The 21,763-nt window shown below is 44.9% G+C and overlaps 1 protein-coding gene across 1 annotated transcript in view; it reads left to right on the forward strand.

Moving 5' to 3' along the window:
- Window positions 1-405: 405 nt before the first annotated feature.
- The window catches only part of LOC138638817 (angiopoietin-related protein 7-like), a 44,857-nt gene continuing 23,499 nt past the window's right edge, over window positions 406-21,763 (forward strand). Inside the window, exons 1-2 of the mRNA XM_069728433.1 lie at window positions 406-644; window positions 4,798-4,935. Of these exons, the coding sequence (XP_069584534.1) occupies window positions 566-644; window positions 4,798-4,935 (217 nt within the window). The 5' untranslated portion in view covers window positions 406-565. The remainder of the gene's footprint in view (window positions 645-4,797; window positions 4,936-21,763) is intronic.

A 21,763-nucleotide genomic window follows, 5' to 3' on the forward strand; every position in this document is an offset into this window, starting at 1 on the left:
TACACAGAGATAAGGATCAGGGGAAGGGCAGTATGCAGAATACACAGAGATAAGAATCAGGGGAAGGGCAGTATGCAGAATACACAGAGATCAGAATCAGGGGAAGGGCAGTATGCAGAGTACATAGAGATAAGAATCAGGGGAAGGGCAGTATGCAGAATACACAGAGATCAGAATCAGAGGATACAGAGGTCAGGGCAGTACGCAGAGTACACAGAAGTGAGGACCAGGGGCAGGGTAATATGCAGAGTACACAGAAGTCAGGATTAGAGCAGGGACATATACAGGTAATTATAGCAATAAATGAGTCTATGACCACAAAGACCGGATGTTACTTGTTTGGTGTTTGCAGTGATCTTCCCCTAGCAGAAAGGAAGGAAGTGACCAAAATGAAGTCAGTGCACCCATTATGTTGTTTCCATAGCCTGAAGTTGGAAGCTACAACTCATCCCTGGGGCACAGGGTGCAGAGCCTGGAGGTATGGGCCAGCGAGAGCAGCACCCTGCAGCACCTACAAGCCACCTTTATCTATGACATTCAAGCCCAAGTCCGTAACCTGTCCCTCATGATGGACGGAGCCCCCTGGAACACAACGTGTCCTCTACCAGCAGCACTGCGAGCTCAAAGACCACCGCACGCAGCAGGTAATGGTGGCAGACATGGGGCATGGTACCAGGAGAGACCACCACAATATGTGGTGTAACTATAGTCCAATGGGCCCTGATGCAAAATTTGAGCCCCTGAGCCCCCACCTGTATATTGGTCAGATGTATAGGCCCTCGTAGAGTTCTCAGTCCTATAAAAACATAAGTGTTCATCTCCCATCAGGGCCGGGGATAGACAAAGTGGGGGACTTGGCAAAAAATTGAAGTGGGGCCCCAAATGCTCACATGTTGCTCCATCACATAGAAACATGTTGGTTGTATTTACACAGTCCGTTAAACGACTGCGATCGACAATATTGAAGTCGTTCAGCGCTTGTTTCCCGACCTCTACACCAGCTGAGGAAGAATGATGGGCACAGAACAATCACTAATAGATCAATCTGTCCACATACAGTATCATGTTATCAGTTTTCACCAGGCTATGTGCTGCCGAGAACAACGATTTCTGTTCTGGCATAAACAATTCAATCACCCGATGAATAGGCATCATTTTGCTTGATTAGTATAACACACTCCCCATAGTCCTCCATATAGTATAATGTTCCCCATAGTCCTTCATATAATGTAATGCACTCCACATAGTCCTCCATATAGTATAATACACTCCCCATGGTCCTCCATAAAGTATAATGCACACCCCTTAGTCCTCTATGTAGTATAATACACCCCATAGTCCTCCATATAGTATAATGCACACCCGATGATCCTCCATATAGTATAATACACCCTACAGTCCTCCATATAGTATAATACACCCTATAGTCCTCCATATAGCATAATACACCCTATAGTCCTCCATATAGTATAATGCACCCCATAGTCCTCCATATAATATTATGCACCCCATAGTCCTCCATATAGTATAAAGCACCCCATAGTCCTCCATATAGTTTAATGCACCTCATAGTCCTCCATATAGTATAATACACACCCCATAGCCCTTCATATAATATAGTGCACACCCCATAGTCCTCCATATAGCATAATACATACCCCATAGTTCTCCATATAGTACAGTATAATGCACACCCAATAGTCCTCCATATAGTATAATGCACCACAAAGTCCTCCATATAATATAATGCACACCCCATAGTCCTCCATAAAGTATACTACACACCTCATAGTCATCCATATAGTATAATGCACCCCATAGTCCTCCGTATAGTATAATGCACTCCCCTTAGTCCTCCATAAAGTATAATGCACATTCCATAGTCCTCCATATAGTACAATGCACCCCCATAGTCCTTCACATGATATAATGCACACCCCATATTCCTCCACACAGTATAATACACATCCCTTAGTCCTCCATATAATATAATGCGCCCACATAGTCCTCCATATAGTATAATGTGCCCCAAAGTGCTCAATGCAGTATAATATACACCCCATAGTCCTCCATATAGTAAAATGCAACCCCATAGTGATCCATATAGTACAATGTAGCCTCCACAGGAGTACAATGCAGCCCCATAGGAGTATAATGCAGACCCATAGAAGTATAATGCAGACACATATAACATAATGTAGCCCCATAAAAGAATAATGATGCAGCCCCATAAGAGTATAATGCAGCCTCACAGAATATAATGCAGCCCCAAAGAGTATAATGCAGTCCCATAGAATATAATGCAGCCTCACAGAATATAGTGCAGGTCCATAGAATTTAATGCAGCCCAATAGAATGTAATGTAGCACCATAAAATTAAATTCAGCCCCATATAGTGTAATGCAGCCCCATAGAGTATAATGCAGCGCCATGGAGTATAAAGCAGCCCCATAGAAAATAATGCTGCCTTAGAGTATAATGCAGCCATTACATTGTACTCTCTCAATGCATCCCATGTGGACATCCCTGTATTGCAATGTAATGCAGCCCTATAGAATGAAATGCAGCTCCACAGAGTATAATGTAGCTCTACAGAATATAATGCAGCCCCATAGAATGTACTGCAGCCCACAGAACATAATGCAGCCTCATGGAATATAATGCAGCCCCATAGAATGTAATGCAGCCCCATAGAGTATAATGCAGCCCCATAGAATGTAATGCAGCCCCATAAAGTATAATGTAGCCCCATAGATACTAATGCAGTGCCATAGAGTATAATGCAGACAGAATGTAATACAGCCCCATAAAGTATAATGCAGACCCATAGAATGTAATGCAGCCCCATAGAATATAATGCAGCCCCATAAAATGTACTGCAGCCCACAGAACATAATGCAGCCTCATGGAATATAATGCAGCCCCATAGAATGTAATGCAGCCCCATAGAGTGTAATGCAGCCCCATAGAATGTAATGCAGCCCCATAAAGTATAATGTAGCCCCATAGATACTAATGCAGTGCCATAGAGTATAATGCAGACAGAATGTAATGCAGCCCCATAAAGTATAATGCAGACCCATAGAATGTAATGCAGCCCCATAGAGTATGATGCAGCCCCATAGAGTATGATGCAGCCCCATAGAATGTAATGCAGCCCCATAGAGTATGATGTAGCCCCATAGAATGTTATGCAGCCCCCATAGAGTATGATGTAGCCCCATAGAATGTAATGCAGCCCTATAAAATGTAATGCCGATCCATAGGGTATAATACAGCCCCACATAATATAATGCAGCCCCATAGAATGTAATGCAGCCCCTTAGAATATAATGCAACCCCATAGAGTATAATGCAGCCCTATAAAATGTACTGCAGCCCATAGAACATAATGCAGCCTAATAGAATATAATGCAGCCCCATAGAATATAATGCAGCCACATAGAGTATAATGCAGCCCCATAGAATGTAATGCAGCCGCATAAAGTATAACGTAGCCCCATAGAGTATAATCAAGACCCATAGAATGTAATGCAGCCCTATAGAGTATGATGCAGCCCCATAGAATGTAATGCAGCCCCCTAGAGTATGATGCAGCCCCATAACATGTAATGCAGCCCCATAGAGTATGATGTAACCCCATAGAATGTAATGCAGCCCTATAGAGTATGATGCAGCCCCATAGAATGTAATGCAGCCCCCTAGAGTATGATGCAGCCCCATAACATGTAATGCAGCCCCATAGAGTATGATGTAACCCCATAGAATGTAATGCAGCCCTATAGAATGTAATGCAGCCCCACAGAGTATAATGTAGCAAGCACCATAGAATGTAATGCAGCGCCATAGAATGTAATGCAGCCCCATAGAGTATGATGCAGCCCCATAGAATGTAATGCAGCCCCCTAGAGTATGATGCAGCCCCATAACATGTAATGCAGCCCCATAGAGTATGATGTAACCCCATAGAATGTAATGCAGCCCTATAGAATGTAATGCAGCCCCACAGAATGTAATGCAGCCCCACAGAGTATAATGTAGCAAGCACCATAGAATGTAATGCAGCACCATAGAATGTAATGCAGCACCATAGAATGTAATGCAGCACCATAGAATGTAATGCAGCACGATAGAATAAACTGCAGCCCCATAGAATGTAATGGAGCGCCATAGAATAAAATGGAGCCCCATAGAATGTAATGCAGTGCCATAGGATAAAATGCAGCTCCATAGAATGTAATGCAGCCTCATGGGGTATGATGCAGCCCAATAGCATGTAATGAAGCCCCATATAATATAATGCAGCCACATAGAGTATAATGCAGCCCCATAGTTTGTAATGAAGCCCCATAGAATATAATGCAGCCCCATAGAATATAATGCAGCCCCATAGAATATGATGCAGCCCCATAGAGTATAAGGCAGACCATGGAATGTAATACAGCGCTATATAATCTATATTCTATATCTATCTGTTATCTATAAATCTAGTATCTATCATCTATCTATCTATTATAGATTATCTATCTATCATCTATTATCTATCTATCATCTATATATTATCTATCTATAATTTATCTATTATCTATTTATCTATTATCTATCTATTATCTACCTTTTATCTATTATCTAGCTATTATCTATCAATCTATATATATTTTAAGATAATAATTAGGTTTTTCAGAATTAGACTTTTTTTTATTAGTTAGAAATTGCATTAATTGGATGAATTAATAATAAACATTCATCTTCAGTTGGACTTTCTGCTGTTTTTCAGTATTTTTGTTCCTTTTGCAGCAATAAAACCCATGAAGCCTTGTCACTCCGACTGCGCCAGTCTATACAACAGCGGGATCAGCAGCACCGGCATCTATACCATACTGACCTCTAGTGGTGGGAGCGCCACCAACGTGCTATGTGACATGGACAAGCAAGGTAAACTGGTGACTTCTGCTGGTCTGTATCTGAGACTTCCCACACATGTCAGATTACAGCACCCATCATTGCATTTACTGTTTGGATTTTTCCTCCATGTGCTTTTTTGTTTTATTTCTTCTTACTCTCAATAGTGGTGAAAATATTCTTATTGTCAGGAAACTGTCAACAAGAAGGTTCGCTGCTCGGCACTGATCTTTGTCTGTTTTTTTAATGTGTTTCATTTTTTTTAATTCTTCATTTGCATAAACACTTAGAACAGCTGATGGTCATTAACATGAATCCATCATCATCTAGCAGCATATTAATGGTTTACAGGTAGGAACAGATATGTGTTGTAAAAGACTGACCCTGACCACTACAAGACACAGAAAGAGGCTGAGTAATATATGGGGCTCATTATTCTGTATGGAGCACTAGGTGGTGCCTATAATACTGTATGGAGCAATATATGGGCTCATTATACTATATGGAGCACTATGTGGGGCTCATTATTCTAAATGGAGCAATATATGGGGCTCATTATACTATATGGAGCAAAATATGGGGCTCATTATACTGTATGGAGCACTATATGGGGCTCATTATACTATATGGAGCAATATATGGGGCTCATTATTCTGAATGGAGCAATATAAGGGGCTCATTATACTATATGGAGCAATGTATGGGGCTCATTATACTATATGGAACAATATATGGGGCTCATTATACTATATGGAGCAATATATGGGGCCCATTATACTGTATGGAGCAAAATGTGGTGCCCATAAAACTGTATGCAGCATTATATGAGGCTCATTATTCTGAATGGAGCAATATATGGGGCTCATTATTCTGTATGGCGCAATATATAGAGCTCATACTATATGGAGCAATATATGAGCTCATTATACTGTATGAGGCAATATATGGGGCTCATTATAATATATGGAGCAATATATGGGGCTCATTATACTATATAGAGCAATATATGGGGCTCATTATAATGTATGAAGCAAAATGTTGGGCCCATAATACTGTATGGAGCAATATATGGGGCTCATTATTTGGTATGGAGCAATATATGAGCTCATTATAATGTATGGATCAATATATGGGTCTCATTATACTATATGGAGCAATATATGGGGCTCATATTATATGGAGCACTATATTGGGCTCATTATAATGTGTGGAGTAAAATGTGGTGCCCATAATACTGTATGGAGCATTATATGGGGCTCATTATTCTGAATGGAGCAATATATGTGGCTCATTATTCTGTATGGAGCAATATATGGGGCTCATTATATGATATGGAGCAATATATGGGCTCATTATACTGTATGGAGCAATATATGGGGCTCATTATACTGAATGGAGCAATATATGTGGCTCATTATTCTGTATAGAGCAATATATGGGGCTCATTATATGATATGGAGCAATATATGGGCTCATTATACTGTATGGAGCATTATATGGGGCTCATTATTCTGAATGGAACAACATGTGGTGCCCATAATACTGTATGGAGCATTATATGGGGCTCATTATTCTGAATGGAGCAATATATGGGGCTCATTATTCTGCATGGAGGACTATGCGGGGCTCATTATACTGTATGGAGTAATATATGAGGCTCATTATTCTGTATGGAGCAATATATGGGGCTCATTATTCTGCATGGAGGAATATGTGGGGCTCATTATACTGTATGGCGCAATATATGGGGCCCATTATACTGTATGGAGCATTATACGGTGCCCATAATACTGTATGGAGGACCATACTGTCCGGTTTCTGAGCTATCCATAGGGCCCTAGAGCCTGGGGCAACACAGTGGGCCCCACAACGTTCGAAGTGAGAAGCCCAGCCATCCAGGGTCAGCTGGCCAAAAGTGCAGCAGTGACAGCAGTAGTGAAAAGAAGCAGTGACAGCGGTAGTGAGAGCAGGGGCTACAGCAAGAGTCACAGCAGGACAGTAACACAGGTTGCTCCCAAAAAAGTGGCAGCTTGCTAATTGGACAGATGCCCTCATGTCTGGTGCGACACGGACAAGGGAATTCTTAAGGGTAGTCAAGCCAGACAGGGAGGATGCTGCGGTACTGTGTGGGACAGGACGTCCCAGGTGCAATCTGGAGGACATAAGGAAGAGTACAGGGAAAGTGACGAATGTGAACGGTGCAGAACTCTGTGTTGAAGCTGTTACTGATGTGGATGTGCTGCGATTGCAAACAAGTAAAGTTCTTCAGTTAAAGTTTGAAATGGACTCTATGGCGGTATAATGTGGATACACACACGGGTTAGCTTCACCCGGTATGAAGGAACCCTGTTGCGTCACAGAGCCGCGGTACCGCACAAAGAGCGCAAGCAAAGGGTCACAGATCTCTGTCCCAAGACTCAGGGAAAGAGTTCCTCTAGACCTCTTGTGCCCGACACCGCTACTGGGGTGTCAGAGATTAACAGAAATAATAATTTAATGCACAAGAGTGCGTGCAGTACTGCTCTGGCGGACGCCACTTACCACCAAGACTAGGGCCAGGAAAGCGCTCTATTAGCGCACAGCTTTGCACTGGCGGTCACTGCTATCAGACACTGTATCGAGTGCTAGCTGTGCAGAATTGCACTGTCAGGCGCTAGGTAGCTTACACCATTCTCGAACAGTCAACAACACTAGGGATGGGAATGATTCGGAGCTTTCATCCATCGACAGTCATACATCCACACAAACACATTAATAAGTTTATACTAGCGCATGGCCGTGTGGCCATGCAAACCTTTTATAGCAGAAGCTCTCCAAGACCTTCCTAGTTGTCCAATAGGAGCGGCTACAGGACCTGAGCATGTGACCCCCGACCTCCAATGAGAGGTCCTCCCTTGGGCATGCTCAGAAGAAGAAAAGCAGGACTTAGGGTACCGTCACACTATACGATTTACCTACGATCACGACCAGCGATATGACCTGGCCGTGATCGTAGGTAAATCGCAGTGTGGTCGCTGGGGAGCTGTCACACAGACAGCTCTCCAGCGACCAACGATGCCGAGGTCCCTGGGTAACCAGGGTAAACATCGGGTAACTAAGCGCAGGACCGCGCTTAGTTACCCGATGTTTACCCTGGTTACAAGCGTTAAACTAAAAAAAAACAAACAGCACATACTTACATTCTGGTGTCCGTCAGGTCCCTTGCAGTCTGCTTCCCGCACTCAGTAACTGCCGGCCGTAAAGTGAAAGTGAAAGCACAGCCGCTGTGCTCTGCTTTCACTTTACGGCCGGCAGTCACAGTGCGGGAAGCAGAGACGGCAAGGGACCTGACGGACACCAGAATGTAAGTATGTGCTGTTTGTTTTTTTTTAGTTTAACGCTTGTAACCAGGGTAAACATTGGGTAACTAAGCGCGGTCCTGCGCTTAGTTACCCGATGTTTACCCTGGTTACAAGCGGACGCATCGCTGGATCGCATCGCTAGATCGCTAGATCGGTGTCACACACACCGATCTAGCGATGACAGCGGGAGATCCAGCGATGAAAGAAAGTTCCATACGATCTGCTACGACGTACGATTCTCAGCAGGATCCCTGATCGCTGCTGCGTGTCAGACACAGCGATATCGTAACGATATCGCTGGAACGTCACGAATCGTACCGTCGTAGCGATCGAAATGTTATAGTGTGACGGTACCCTTAGTCACAGGGACGCCTGCTCGCCGCTGATCAGTACTGGTTACAATGGCTGAGCCTGGAAGGACAGCAGTAAGCAGCTGCACAGTATCAGCCTGAGCCAGATGCTGGGACCGACGTCTCTGCTGAGCAGGCTCCACTGCGGCTGGAGGAGAATGGGAGACCGCAGCGGAGGTGGTTCAGGAGTCCCCCTGTGCAGCGGAGGGAACTCGACACCTAACAAATTGTCTCTGTGTTTAGAAAAGGCCTTGGAGAATCTGGCAAGTGAGACAATCGAACTATGCTGATAGTCAGGGAGCGCTAAAGTAGACACCAATGTGGACCATGACTATGGCCCTGGCTGACGCTCACACTAGTCGGCAGGATCCTGCAGCCTTGCAAAGCGGAGATGCCGTGAAGGAAGAAGAGATTGATACCCCGAAAGTAACAGAATCCCTGGATTTAACTTAGTTTGTTTGCGACCAAGATGCTGACCATGAAGATGGCAGAAAATGGCACCAAAAAAGAGAATGATGACTGTGATCTCACCCTTTGTGGGCGTTTCGGTACAGAAACGGCACGAATAGCTGTCTGGCAACACCCTCCGGCCCGCCCATGATGGGAAGGAGAACATCTTGACCCTCCCTGCAGAATACCAGAAAGTGGGTGGAGTGGTCGGAAGAGGCCCCACCTTGGTGCAGGTGGGGTCCCGAAGAAAACCCCGAGTGCAGTGGTGTGGCGCCATTGTGTGACACAGAAGCAACAACGATGGAACTTTCTTGCACGTGGCACTGCAGGCTAGTAGGCTCGTGAAGTGGAGGTGGCAGCAGGTGGAGAGGACACGACATGAACAGCTGAGTGAAGTCGAGGACGAGTGTTGGACTCACGAGTTCCCTGTGTCACTGGAGGAGCAGTACTGGCAGCTGGAGCTGGAACATCATCCACCAGAGCCGCAATGTCATCACGTGACAGAGCAAGTGTCGTGACTGTATCTGGAGCTGGGACCTTTGCAGCAGAAGCCAGAACCGAAGTCTCAGGAGTTTGAGGCTGGAGGACCGGAAGCATTGGAGGAGTCTGTGTCAGGCCAGTCTCACACGTCCAGATAATTCCGGTACCGGAGTTATCCGTGTCCGTGTGCTCAGGTAGGTCATCCGTGAGTACGTTTTTAGGGTCCGTGTGCTGTCCGTTTGCTGAACGTGTGTCCGTGTATTGCAACAATTTTTTCCAATTTTAACCCTATGACAGGACAAACGCACACGGACAGCACACGGATGGCACACGGACAGCATCCGTGTGCGGTACGTGTTTACACGGACCCATTGACTTTAATGGGTCCGTGTGATCAGTGTGCTCCCTCGAACACTGACATGTCTCCGTGTTTTGCAAACGGACACACGGTCCGTGAAAACACGCTGACATGTGCAGAGACACATTTATTTTAATGTGTCTACGTGAGTCAGTGTCTCCGGTACGTGAGGAAACTGTCACCACATGTACTAGAACCACTGACCTGTGATACCGGCCTCAGGGATGAAGGCTCAGCCCAATTTTTATCCACATATACCGGAGTGCGCAGCCGCGAAAGGATATCATACCGAGGTCCCAGGGTGGGCGTGGTCAGTGTCCAGGAACAAGAGAGGGTGAGTGTACCTCGGCCCTTGACCACAGAGGGTTGGTTCAAACCCCGGGCCTTCACTGTTGGAGCTGTTGCTATGCCTTTCACCCTGGTAGAACGTTCCACTCCACGGTCCCAAACCCCAGGACCCAGGCCCACATCTAATAACGTGTCAGCCCTTGGCGCCTCGCATTTCCATCACGCGGTGGAAGGCCCCGTCCCCTGCCTCGGGCAGGCCACCTGGATTGAAGGAGGGATTAAAAATAAGAAACAGCTTGAGAAGGAAGTGTAGGCGGAGTTGTGCTGACCCGGAGGGGGCACTGTGGCTGGCCGTCGCACACGTATATATATATTACTATATCACAATGAGGAGAAGAGTGGCGGCTATATAACTAAATATATTACTGTATTACCCCTGAGGAGAAGGGCGGCCATATTACTATATATATTACTATATCACCACTGAGGAGATGGACAGCCATATTACTATATATATAACTGTATCACCACTGAAAACACCAAATAATATCCTTAACAGGACCATGAAGGAACCATAATGAAAATATTAATAAAAAACCTTCACAAAAAGACCAGAAATAACAAAAAATATATAAATTTTATTAAATAAACATAAATAGAATAAAAACAAGGCAGTAGCCACCAGTGCAGCAGCAACGGTGGGACTCACTCAGGGACGACCTCAATGTACAGGCATATGCAGCAGTGGTATGAAATAAACAAATAATGGTGACTAGCTAAAAATAAAATAGAATTAAGTGAAATACAAATAAATACATGTGGAACAAAAAGCAAATTTAAGTAAAGGTAAATAATACCACGTGAGTACTAGTAACCAATAACCTTCCACTACGTACACATAGAAGTAAAAGACTAAACTAAACAGCTAGCATTGGTTATTGGTTACTAGTATTCACATGGTATTATTTACCTTTACTTAAATTTGGTTTTTGTTCCACATGTATTTGTTTGTATTTCACTTAATTCTATTTTATATATAGCTAGTCACCATTATTTGTTTACTAGCTATTGAACCCGTTCTATGCCCGGGTGGCGAGCATTTATATTGGTATATGGTCTCCATCCTGGTATGTGCTGCTCCATCCTGCGTCCCCATCCTGTCATGTGCTGCTCCATCCTGCGTCCCCATCCTGTCATGTGCTGCTCCCATCCTGCGCCCCCATCCTCTCATGTGCTGCTCCATCCTGCTTCCCCATCCTGACATGTGCTGCTCCATCCTGCGTCCCCATCCTGTCATGTGCTGCTCCATCCTGCGCCCCCATTCTGTCATGTGCTGCTCCATCCTGCATCCCCATCCTGTTATGTGCTGCTCCCATCCTGCGCCCCGTTCTGTCATGTGCTGCTCCCATCCTGCGCCCCCGTTCTGTCATGTGCTGCTCCCATCCTGCGCCTCCATTCTGTCATTTGCTGCTCCCATCCTGTCATGTGCTGCTCCCATCCTGCGCCCCCGTTCTGTCATGTGCTGCTCCCATCCTGCGCCCCCGTTCTGTCATGTGCTGCTCCCTGTTATGAAAGGCAATTCAGTACTACAATGGACATAGCGGTCAGAGCACATACAGTGATCTGACAATAACCCAAAATCATAGAACGAGCTCTGAGACGTGGGAACTCTGCAGACCGCAATCCCTAATCCTCTCCAAACAACACTAGAGGCAGCCGTGGATTGCGCCTAACTCTGCCTATGCAACTCGGCACAGCCTGAGAAACTAACTAGCCTGAAGATAGAAAATAAGCCTACCTTGCCTCAGAGAAATACCCCAAAGGAAAAGGCAGCCCCCCACATATAATGACTGTGAGTAAGATGAAAAGACAAACGTAGAGATGAAATAGATTCAGCAAAGTGAGGCCCGACTTTCTTAACAGATCGAGGATAGAAAAGGTAACTTTGCGGTCTACACAAAACCCTAAAGAAAACCACGCAAAGGGGGCAAAAAGACCCTCCGTACCGAACTAACGGCACGGAGGTACACCCTTTGCGTCCCAGAGCTTCCAGCAACAAATTAGACAAGCTGGACAGAAAAAATAGCAAACAAATAGCAAAGAAGAACTTAGCTATGCAGAGCAGCAGGCCGCAGGAATGATCCAGGGAAAAGCAAGTCCAACACTGGAACATTGACAGGAAGCCAGGATCAAAGCATTAGGTGGAGTTAAGTAGAGAAGCACCTAACGACCTCACCAGATCACCTGAGGGAGGAAACTCAGAAGCCGCAGTACCACTTCCCTCCACCAACAGAAGCTCACAGAGAGAATCAGCCGAAGTACCACTTGTGACCACAGGAGGGAGCTCTGCCACAGAATTCACAACAGTACCCCCCCTTGAGGAGGGGTCACCAAATTCTCACCAGAGCCCCCAGGCCGACCAGGATGAGCCACATGAAAGGCACGAACAAGATCGGGAGCATGGACATCAGAGGCAAAAACCCAGGAATTATCTTCCTGAGCATAACCCTTCCATTTAACCAGATACTGGAGTTTCCGTCTAGAAACACGAGAATCCAAAATCTTCTCCACAATATACTCCAATTCCCCCTCCACCAAAACCGGGGCAGGAGGATCAACAGATGGAACCATAGGTGCCACGTATCTCCGCAACAATGACCTATGGAATACGTTATGTATGGAAAAAGAATCTGGAAGGGTCAGACGAAAGGACACAGGATTAAGAACCTCAGAAATCCTGTACGGACCAATGAAACGAGGTTTAAACTTAGGAGAGGAAACCTTCATAGGAATATGACGAGAAGATAACCAAACCAGATCCCCAACACGAAGTCGGGGACCCACACGGCGTCTGTGATTAGCGAAACGTTGAGCCTTCTCCTGGGACAAGGTCAAATTGTCCACTACATGAGTCCAAATCTGCTGCAACCTGTCCACCACAGTATCCACACCAGGACAGTCCGAAGACTCAACCTGTCCTGAAGAGAAACGAGGATGGAACCCAGAATTGCAGAAAAATGGCGAAACCAAGGTAGCCGAGCTGGCCCGATTATTAAGGGCGAACTCAGCCAAAGGCAAAAAGGACACCCAGTCATCCTGATCGGCAGAAACAAAGCATCTCAGATATGTTTCCAAGGTCTGATTGGTTCGTTCGGTCTGGCCATTAGTCTGAGGATGGAAAGCCGAGGAAAAAGACAAGTCAATGCCCATCCTACCACAAAAGGCTCGCCAAAACCTTGAAACAAACTGGGAACCTCTGTCAGAAACGATATTCTCTGGAATGCCATGTAAACGAACCACATGCTGGAAGAACAATGGCACCAAATCAGAGGAGGAAGGCAATTTAGACAAGGGTACCAGATGGACCATCTTAGAAAAGCGATCACAGACCACCCAAATGACTGACATCTTTTGAGAAACGGGAAGATCAGAAATAAAATCCATAGAGATATGTGTCCAAGGCCTCTTCGGGACCGGCAAGGGCAAAAGCAACCCACTGGCACGAGAACAGCAGGGCTTAGCCCGAGCACAAATCCCACAGGACTGCACAAAAACACGCACATCCCGCGACAGAGACGGCCACCAAAAGGATCTAGCCACCAACTCTCTGGTACCAAAGATTCCAGGATGACCAGCCAACACCGAACAATGAACCTCAGAGATAACTTTATTGGTCCACCTATCAGGGACAAACAGTCTCTCCGCTGGACAACGATCAGGTTTATTAGCCTGAAATTTTTGCAGCACCCGCCGCAAATCAGGGGAGATGGCAGACACAATTACTCCTTCCTTGAGGATACCCGCCGGCTCAGACAAACCCGGAGAGTCGGGCACAAAACTCCTAGACAGAGCATCCGCCTTCACATTTTTAGAGCCCGGAAGGTACGAAATCACAAAGTCAAAACGGGCAAAAAACAGCGACCAACGAGCCTGTCTAGGATTCAACCGCTTAGCAGACTCAAGATAAGTCAAGTTCTTATGATCAGTCAATACCACCACGCGATGCTTAGCTCCTTCAAGCCAATGACGCCACTCCTCGAATCCCCACTTCATGGCCAGCAACTCTCGGTTGCCCACATCATAATTTCGCTCAGCAGGCGAAAACTTCCTGGAAAAAAAAGCGCATGGTTTCATCACTGAGCAATCAGAACCTCTCTGCGACAAAACAGCCCCTGCTCCAATCTCAGAAGCATCAACCTCGACCTGGAACGGAAGAGAAACATCTGGTTGACACAACACAGGGGCAGAAGAAAAACGACGCTTCAACTCTTGAAAAGCTTCCACAGCAGCAGAAGACCAATTAACCAAATCAGCACCCTTCTTGGTCAAATTGGTCAATGGTTTGGCAATACTAGAAAAATTGCAGATGAAGCGACGATAAAAATTAGCAAAGCCCAGGAACTTTTGCAGACTTTTCAGAGATGTCGGCTGAGTCCAATCATGGATGGCTTGGACCTTAACAGGATCCATCTCGATAGTAGAAGGGGAAAAGATGAACCCCAAAAATGAAACCTTCTGCACACCAAAGAGACACTTTGATCCCTTCACAAACAAAGAATTAGCACGCAGGACCTGAAAAACTGTTCTGACCTGCTTCACATGAGACTCCCAATCATCCGAGAAGATCAAAATGTCATCCAAGTACACAATCAGGAATTTATCCAGGTACTCTCGGAAGATGTCATGCATAAAGGACTGAAACACTGATGGAGCATTGGCAAGTCCGAATGGCATCACTAGATACTCAAAATGACCCTCGGGCGTATTAAATGCAGTTTTCCATTCATCTCCTCGCCTGATTCGCACCAGATTATACGCACCACGAAGATCTATCTTGGTGAACCAACTAGCCCCCTTAATCCGAGCAAACAAATCAGATAACAATGGCAAGGGGTACTGAAATTTAACCGTGATCTTATTTAGAAGGCGGTAATCTATACAAGGTCTCAGCGAACCATCCTTCTTGGCTACAAAAAAGAACCCTGCTCCTAATGGTGACGATGACGGGCAAATATGCCCCTTCTCCAGGGATTCCTTCACATAACTGCGCATAGCGGCGTGCTCAGGCACGGATAAATTAAACAGTCGACTTTTTGGGAATTTACTACCAGGAATCAAATTGATAGCACAATCACAATCCCTATGCGGAGGTAGGGCATCGGACTAGGGCTCATCAAATACATCCCTGTAATCAGACAAGAACTCTGGAACCTCAGAAGGGGTGGATGACGAAATTGACAGAAATGGAACATCACCAGGGAAGAAAACCAGGGATTCAAGCTTCAGGAGGCTAATTTGCAAATTCCAGGTGCCTTCTGGGAGAAGCGAAGTCTCCCTAAGCTAGAAGATCGTTGGGTACAGCCGGGACCAGCTGCTTCGAAAGCATCACCAAACCAGGGATTCAAGCTTCAGGAGGCTAATTTGCATATTCCAGGTGCCTTCTGGGAGAAGCGAAGTCTCCCTAAGCTAGAAGATCGTTGGGTACAGCCGGGACCAGCTGCTTCGAAAGCATCACCAAACCAGGGATTCAAGCTTCAGGAGGCTAATTTGCATATTCCAGGTGCCTTCTGGGAGAAGCGAAGTCTCCCTAAGCTAGAAGATCGTTGGGTACAGCCGGGACCAGCTGCTTCGAAAGCATCACCAAACCGCGCGCCTTACGACGCGCAAATTTTTGCCTGTAGGACATTATTGCAAGAGAGCTTGGCTGAGTAGATTACACAAGAAGGAAAACACACAGCAAGTCAGCAGGATCTAGGAGCAACATGGCAGATGTGACAACCTACATGGTGAGCTGCAGCATGTGCTACATGTTCACAGATCGACCAGAAGAAGAATCCAATTTCACCTGTTAGAAGTGTAGACTAGTGGCCCTTTTAGAAGAAAAGGTGCGGGGTCTGGAAGAAAGAATAACAACTTTGAAACTCATCAAAGAGAATGAAGACTTTCTAGACAGAACAGAAGCATCTCTACTGGTCACAGAAGGTGAAAAAAGTGTCAGAGAACCTCCAAAAGCAGATGAGTGGAAGCATGTGACCAAAAGAAGCAAGAAGACCATGGAGAAATCACCAACCACACAACTGAAGAACCGATATCAAATCTTTGTAGAGGATGAAGATGGCACACCTAAGAATGAAGCAATACCAGCAAGCAAAAAAGAAAAGGGCACACAGCAACAAGTGACAGCAAAAAGTACAGCCAAGAAGCAACGAAGAGTGGTGGTGGTGGGAGACTCACTACTGAGAGGCACAGAAGCAGCCATCTGCAGACCGGACATAACTGCAAGAGAAGTATGCTGCCTTCCAGGTGCGATGATCAAGGATGTGACCGATAGGATACCAAAGCTCTTCAGCTCCAAGGACGTCCACCCATTTCTTCTGATACGTGTTGGCACCAATGACACGGCAAGGAAGGACCTACCGACAATCTGCAAGGACTTTGAAGAGTTGGGGAAGAAAGTAAAGGAACTGGATGCACAGGTAGTTTTTTCTTCTATCCTTCCAGTAGACGGGCATGGCACCAGGAGATGGAACAGGATCCTTGATGCAAACAACTGGCTAAGACGATGGTGCAGACAACAAGGATTTGGATTCCTGGACCACGGTGTGAATTACTGGTATGATGGACTCCTCGCCAGAGACGGACTACACCTCAACAAACCTGGGAAACACACATTCGCCAGAAGACTCGCTACACTCATCAGGCGGGCGTTAAACTAGAAGAAGAGGGGACGGGAAGAAAAACATTAGACTCGAACAAAGACGACCCAGGAAAACATACTCAGAAGGGAGGTAAGAACATTTCTAAAACAATCCACAGTGAGGAGATTGGAACAAAACAAAATCCTCTAAACTGCATGCTCGCAAACGCCAGAAGCCTGACAAACAAGATGGAAGAACTAGAAGCAGAAATATCTACAGGTAACTTTGACATAGTGGGAATAACCGAGACATGGTTAGATGAAAGCTATGACTGGGCAGTTAACTTACAGGGTTACAGTCTGTTTAGAAACGATCGTAAAAATCGGAGAGGAGGAGGGGTTTGTCTCTATGTAAAGTCTTGTCTAAAGTCCACTTTAAGGGAGGATATTAGCGAAGGGAATGAGGATGTCGAGTCCATATGGGTTGAAATTCATGGAGGGAAAAATGGTAACAAAATTCTCATTGGGGTCTGTTACAAACCCCCAAATATAACAGAAACCATGGAAAGTCTACTTCTAAAGCAGATAGATGAAGCTGCAACCCATAATGAGGTCCTGGTTATGGGGGACTTTAACTACCCGGATATTAACTGGGAAACAGAAACCTGTGAAACCCATAAAGGCAACAGGTTTCTGCTAATAACCAAGAAAAATTATCTTTCACAATTGGTGCAGAATCCAACCAGAGGAGCAGCACTTTTAGACCTAATACTATCTAATAGACCTGACAGAATAACAAATCTGCAGGTGGTTGGGCATTTAGGAAATAGCGACCACAATATTGTGCAGTTTCACCTGTCTTTCACTAGGGGGACTTGTCAGGGAGTCACAAAAACACTGAACTTTAGGAAGGCAAAGTTTGACCAGCTTAGAGATGCCCTTAATCTGGTAGACTGGGACAATATCCTCAGAAATAAGAATACAGATAATAAATGGGAAATGTTTAAGAACATCCTAAATAGGCAGTGTAAGCGGTTTATACCTTGTGGGAATAAAAGGACTAGAAATAGGAAAAACCCAATGTGGCTAAACAAAGAAGTAAGACAGGCAATTAACAGTAAAAAGAAAGCATTTGCACTACTAAAGCAGGATGGCACCATTGAAGCTCTAAAAAACTATAGGGAGAAAAATACTTTATCTAAAAAACTAATTAAAGCTGCCAAAAAGGAAACAGAGAAGCACATTGCTAAGGAGAGTAAAACTAATCCCAAACTGTTCTTCAACTATATCAATAGTAAAAGAATAAAAACTGAAAATGTAGGCCCCTTAAAAAATAGTGAGGAAAGAATGGTTGTAGATGACGAGGAAAAAGCTAACATATTAAACACCTTCTTCTCCACGGTATTCACGGTGGAAAATGAAATGCTAGGTGAAATCCCAAGAAACAATGAAAACCCTATATTAAGGGTCACCAATCTAACCCAAGAAGAGGTGCGAAACCGGCTAAATAAGATTAAAATAGATAAATCTCCGGGTCCGGATGGCATACACCCACGAGTACTAAGAGAACTAAGTAATGTAATAGATAAACCATTATTTCTTATTTTTAGGGACTCTATAGCGACAGGGTCTGTTCCGCAGGACTGGCGCATAGCAAATGTGGTGCCAATATTCAAAAAGGGCTCTAAAAGTGAACCTGGAAATTATAGGCCAGTAAGTCTAACCTCTATTGTTGGTAAAATATTTGAAGGGTTTCTGAGGGATGTTATTCTGGATTATCTCAATGAGAATAACTGTTTAACTCCATATCAGCATGGGTTTATGAGAAATCGCTCCTGTCAAACCAATCTAATCAGTTTTTATGAAGAGGTAAGCTATAGGCTGGACCACGGTGAGTCATTGGACGTGGTATATCTCGATTTTTCCAAAGCGTTTGATACCGTGCCGCACAAGAGGTTGGTACACAAAATGAGAATGCTTGGTCTGGGGGAAAATGTGTGTAAATGGGTTAGTAACTGGCTTAGTGATAGAAAGCAGAGGGTGGTTATAAATGGTATAGTCTCTAACTGGGTCGCTGTGGCCAGTGGGGTACCGCAGGGGTCAGTATTGGGACCTGTTCTCTTCAACATATTCATTAATGATCTGGTAGAAGGTTTACACAGTAAAATATCGATATTTGCAGATGATACAAAACTATGTAAAGCAGTTAATACAAGAGAAGATAGTATTCTGCTACAGATGGATCTGGATAAGTTGGAAACTTTGGCTGAAAGGTGGCAGATGAGGTTTAACAATGATAAATGTAAGGTTATACACATGGGAAGAGGGAATCAATATCACTATTACACACTGAACGGGAAACCACTGGGTAAATCTGACAGGGAGAAGGACTTGGGGATCCTAGTTAATGATAAACTTACCTGGAGCAGCCAGTGCCAGGCAGCAGCTGCCAAGGCAAACAGGATCATGGGGTGCATTAAAAGAGGTCTGGATACACATGATGAGAGCATTATACTGCCTCTGTACAAATCCCTAGTTAGACCGCACATGGAGTACTGTGTCCAGTTTTGGGCACCGGTGCTCAGGAAGGATATAATGGAACTAGAGAGAGTACAAAGGAGGGCAACAAAATTAATAAAGGGGATGGGAGAACTACAATACCCAGATAGATTAGCGAAATTAGGATTATTTAGTCTAGAAAAAAGACGACTGAGGGGCGATCTAATAACCATGCATAAGTATATAAGGGGACAATACAAATATCTCGCTGAGGATCTGTTTATACCAAGGAAGGTGACGGGCACAAGGGGGCATTCTTTGCGTCTGGAGGAGAGAAGGTTTTTCCACCAACATAGAAGAGGATTCTTTACTGTTAGGGCAGTGGGAATCTGGAATTGCTTGCCTGAGGAGGTGGTGATGGCGAACTCAGTCGAGGGGTTCAAGAGAGGCCTGGATGTCTTCCTGGAGCAGAACAATATTGTATCATACAATTATTAGGTTCTGTAGAAGGACGTAGATCTGGGTATTTATTATGATGGAATATAGGCTGAACTGGATGGACAAATGTCTTTTTTCGGCCTTACTAACTATGTTACTATGTTACTATGTTACCATGTACCCCCTGACAACCCCAGCTGGACACCGACATGGATTTCCAATCTAATACTGGATTATGGGCTTGTAGCCATGGCAACCCCAACACGACCACATCATGCAGATTATGAAACAACAGAAAGCGAATAACCTCCTGATGTGCAGGAGCCATGCACATGGTCAGCTGGGTCCAGTATTGAGGCTTATTCTTGGCCAAAGGCGTGGCATCAATTCCTCTCAATGGAATAGGACACTGCAAGGGCTCTAAGAGAAACCCACAACGCTTAGCATACTCCAAGTCCATCAAATTCAGGGCAGCGCCTGAATCCACAAATGCCATGACAGAATACGATGACAAAGAGCAGATCAAGGTAACGGACAGAAGAAATTTTGACTGTACCGTACCAATGGTGGCAGACCTAGCGAACCGCTTAGTGCGCTTAGGACAATCAGAGATAGCATGAGTGGAATCACCACAGTAGAAACACAGCCCATTCAGACGTCTGTGTTCTTGCCGTTTAACTCTGGTCAAAGTCCTATCGCACTGCATAGGCTCAGGTTTAAGCTCAGGTAATACCGCCAAATGGTGCACAGATTTACGCTCACGCAAGCGTCGACCGATCTCAATGGCCAAAGACATAGACTCATTCAAACCAGCAGGCATAGGAAATCCCACCATGACATCCTTAAGGGCTTCAGAGAGACCCTTTCTGAACATAGCTGCCAGCGCAGATTCATTCCATTGAGTGAGCACGGACCACTTTCTAAATTTCTGACAATATACCTCTATCTCATCCTGACCCTGACAAAGAGCCAGCAAATTTTTCTCTGCCTGATCCACTGAATTAGGTTCATCATACAGCAATCCGAGCGCCAGGAAAAACACATCGAAATTACTCAATGCAGGATCTCCTGGCGCAAGAGAAAATGCCCAGTCCTGAGGGTCACCGCGCAAAAAAGAAATAACAATCAAAACCTGTTGAACTGGATCACCAGAGGAGCGAGGTTTCAAGGCCAGAAATAATTTACAATTATTTTTGAAACTCAGAAACTTAGTTCTATCTCCAAAAAAACAAATCAGGAATAGGAATTCTTGGTTCCAACATAGCTTTCTGATCGATAGTGTCTTGAATCTTTTGTACTCTTGCCGAGAGCTGATCCACAAATGAAGACAGACTTCTAATGTCCATCGCTACACCTGTGTACTGAACCACCCAAATGTCTAGGGGAAAAAAAAGGCAAAACACAGTGCAAAGAAAAAAAAATGGTCTCAGAACTTCTTTTTTCCCTCTATTGAGAATCATTAGTACTTTTGGCTTCCTGTACTGTTATGAAAGGCAATTCAGTACTACAATGGACATAGCGGTCAGAGCACATACAGTGATCTGACAATAACCCAAAATCATAGAACGAGCTCTGAGACGTGGGAACTCTGCAGACCGCAATCCCTAATCCTCTCCAAACAACACTAGAGGCAGCCGTGGATTGCGCCTAACTATGCCTATGCAACTCGGCACAGCCTGAGAAACTAACTAGCCTGAAGATAGAAAATAAGCCTACCTTGCCTCAGAGAAATACCCCAAAGGAAAAGGCAGCCCCCCACATATAATGACTGTGAGTTAAGATGAAAAGACAAACGTAGAGATGAAATAGATTCAGCAAAGTGAGGCCCGACTTTCTTAACAGATCGAGGATAGAAAAGGTAACTTTGCGGTCTACACAAAACCCTAAAGAAAACCACGCAAAGGGGGCAAAAAGACCCTCCGTACCGAACTAACGGCACGGAGGTACACCCTTTGCGTCCCAGAGCTTCCAGCAACAAATTAGACAAGCTGGACAGAAAAAATAGCAAACAAATAGCAAA

The sequence above is a fragment of the Ranitomeya imitator genome, chromosome 5 (genome assembly GCF_032444005.1).
Source record: "Ranitomeya imitator isolate aRanImi1 chromosome 5, aRanImi1.pri, whole genome shotgun sequence".
NCBI lineage: Eukaryota > Metazoa > Chordata > Amphibia > Anura > Dendrobatidae > Ranitomeya > Ranitomeya imitator.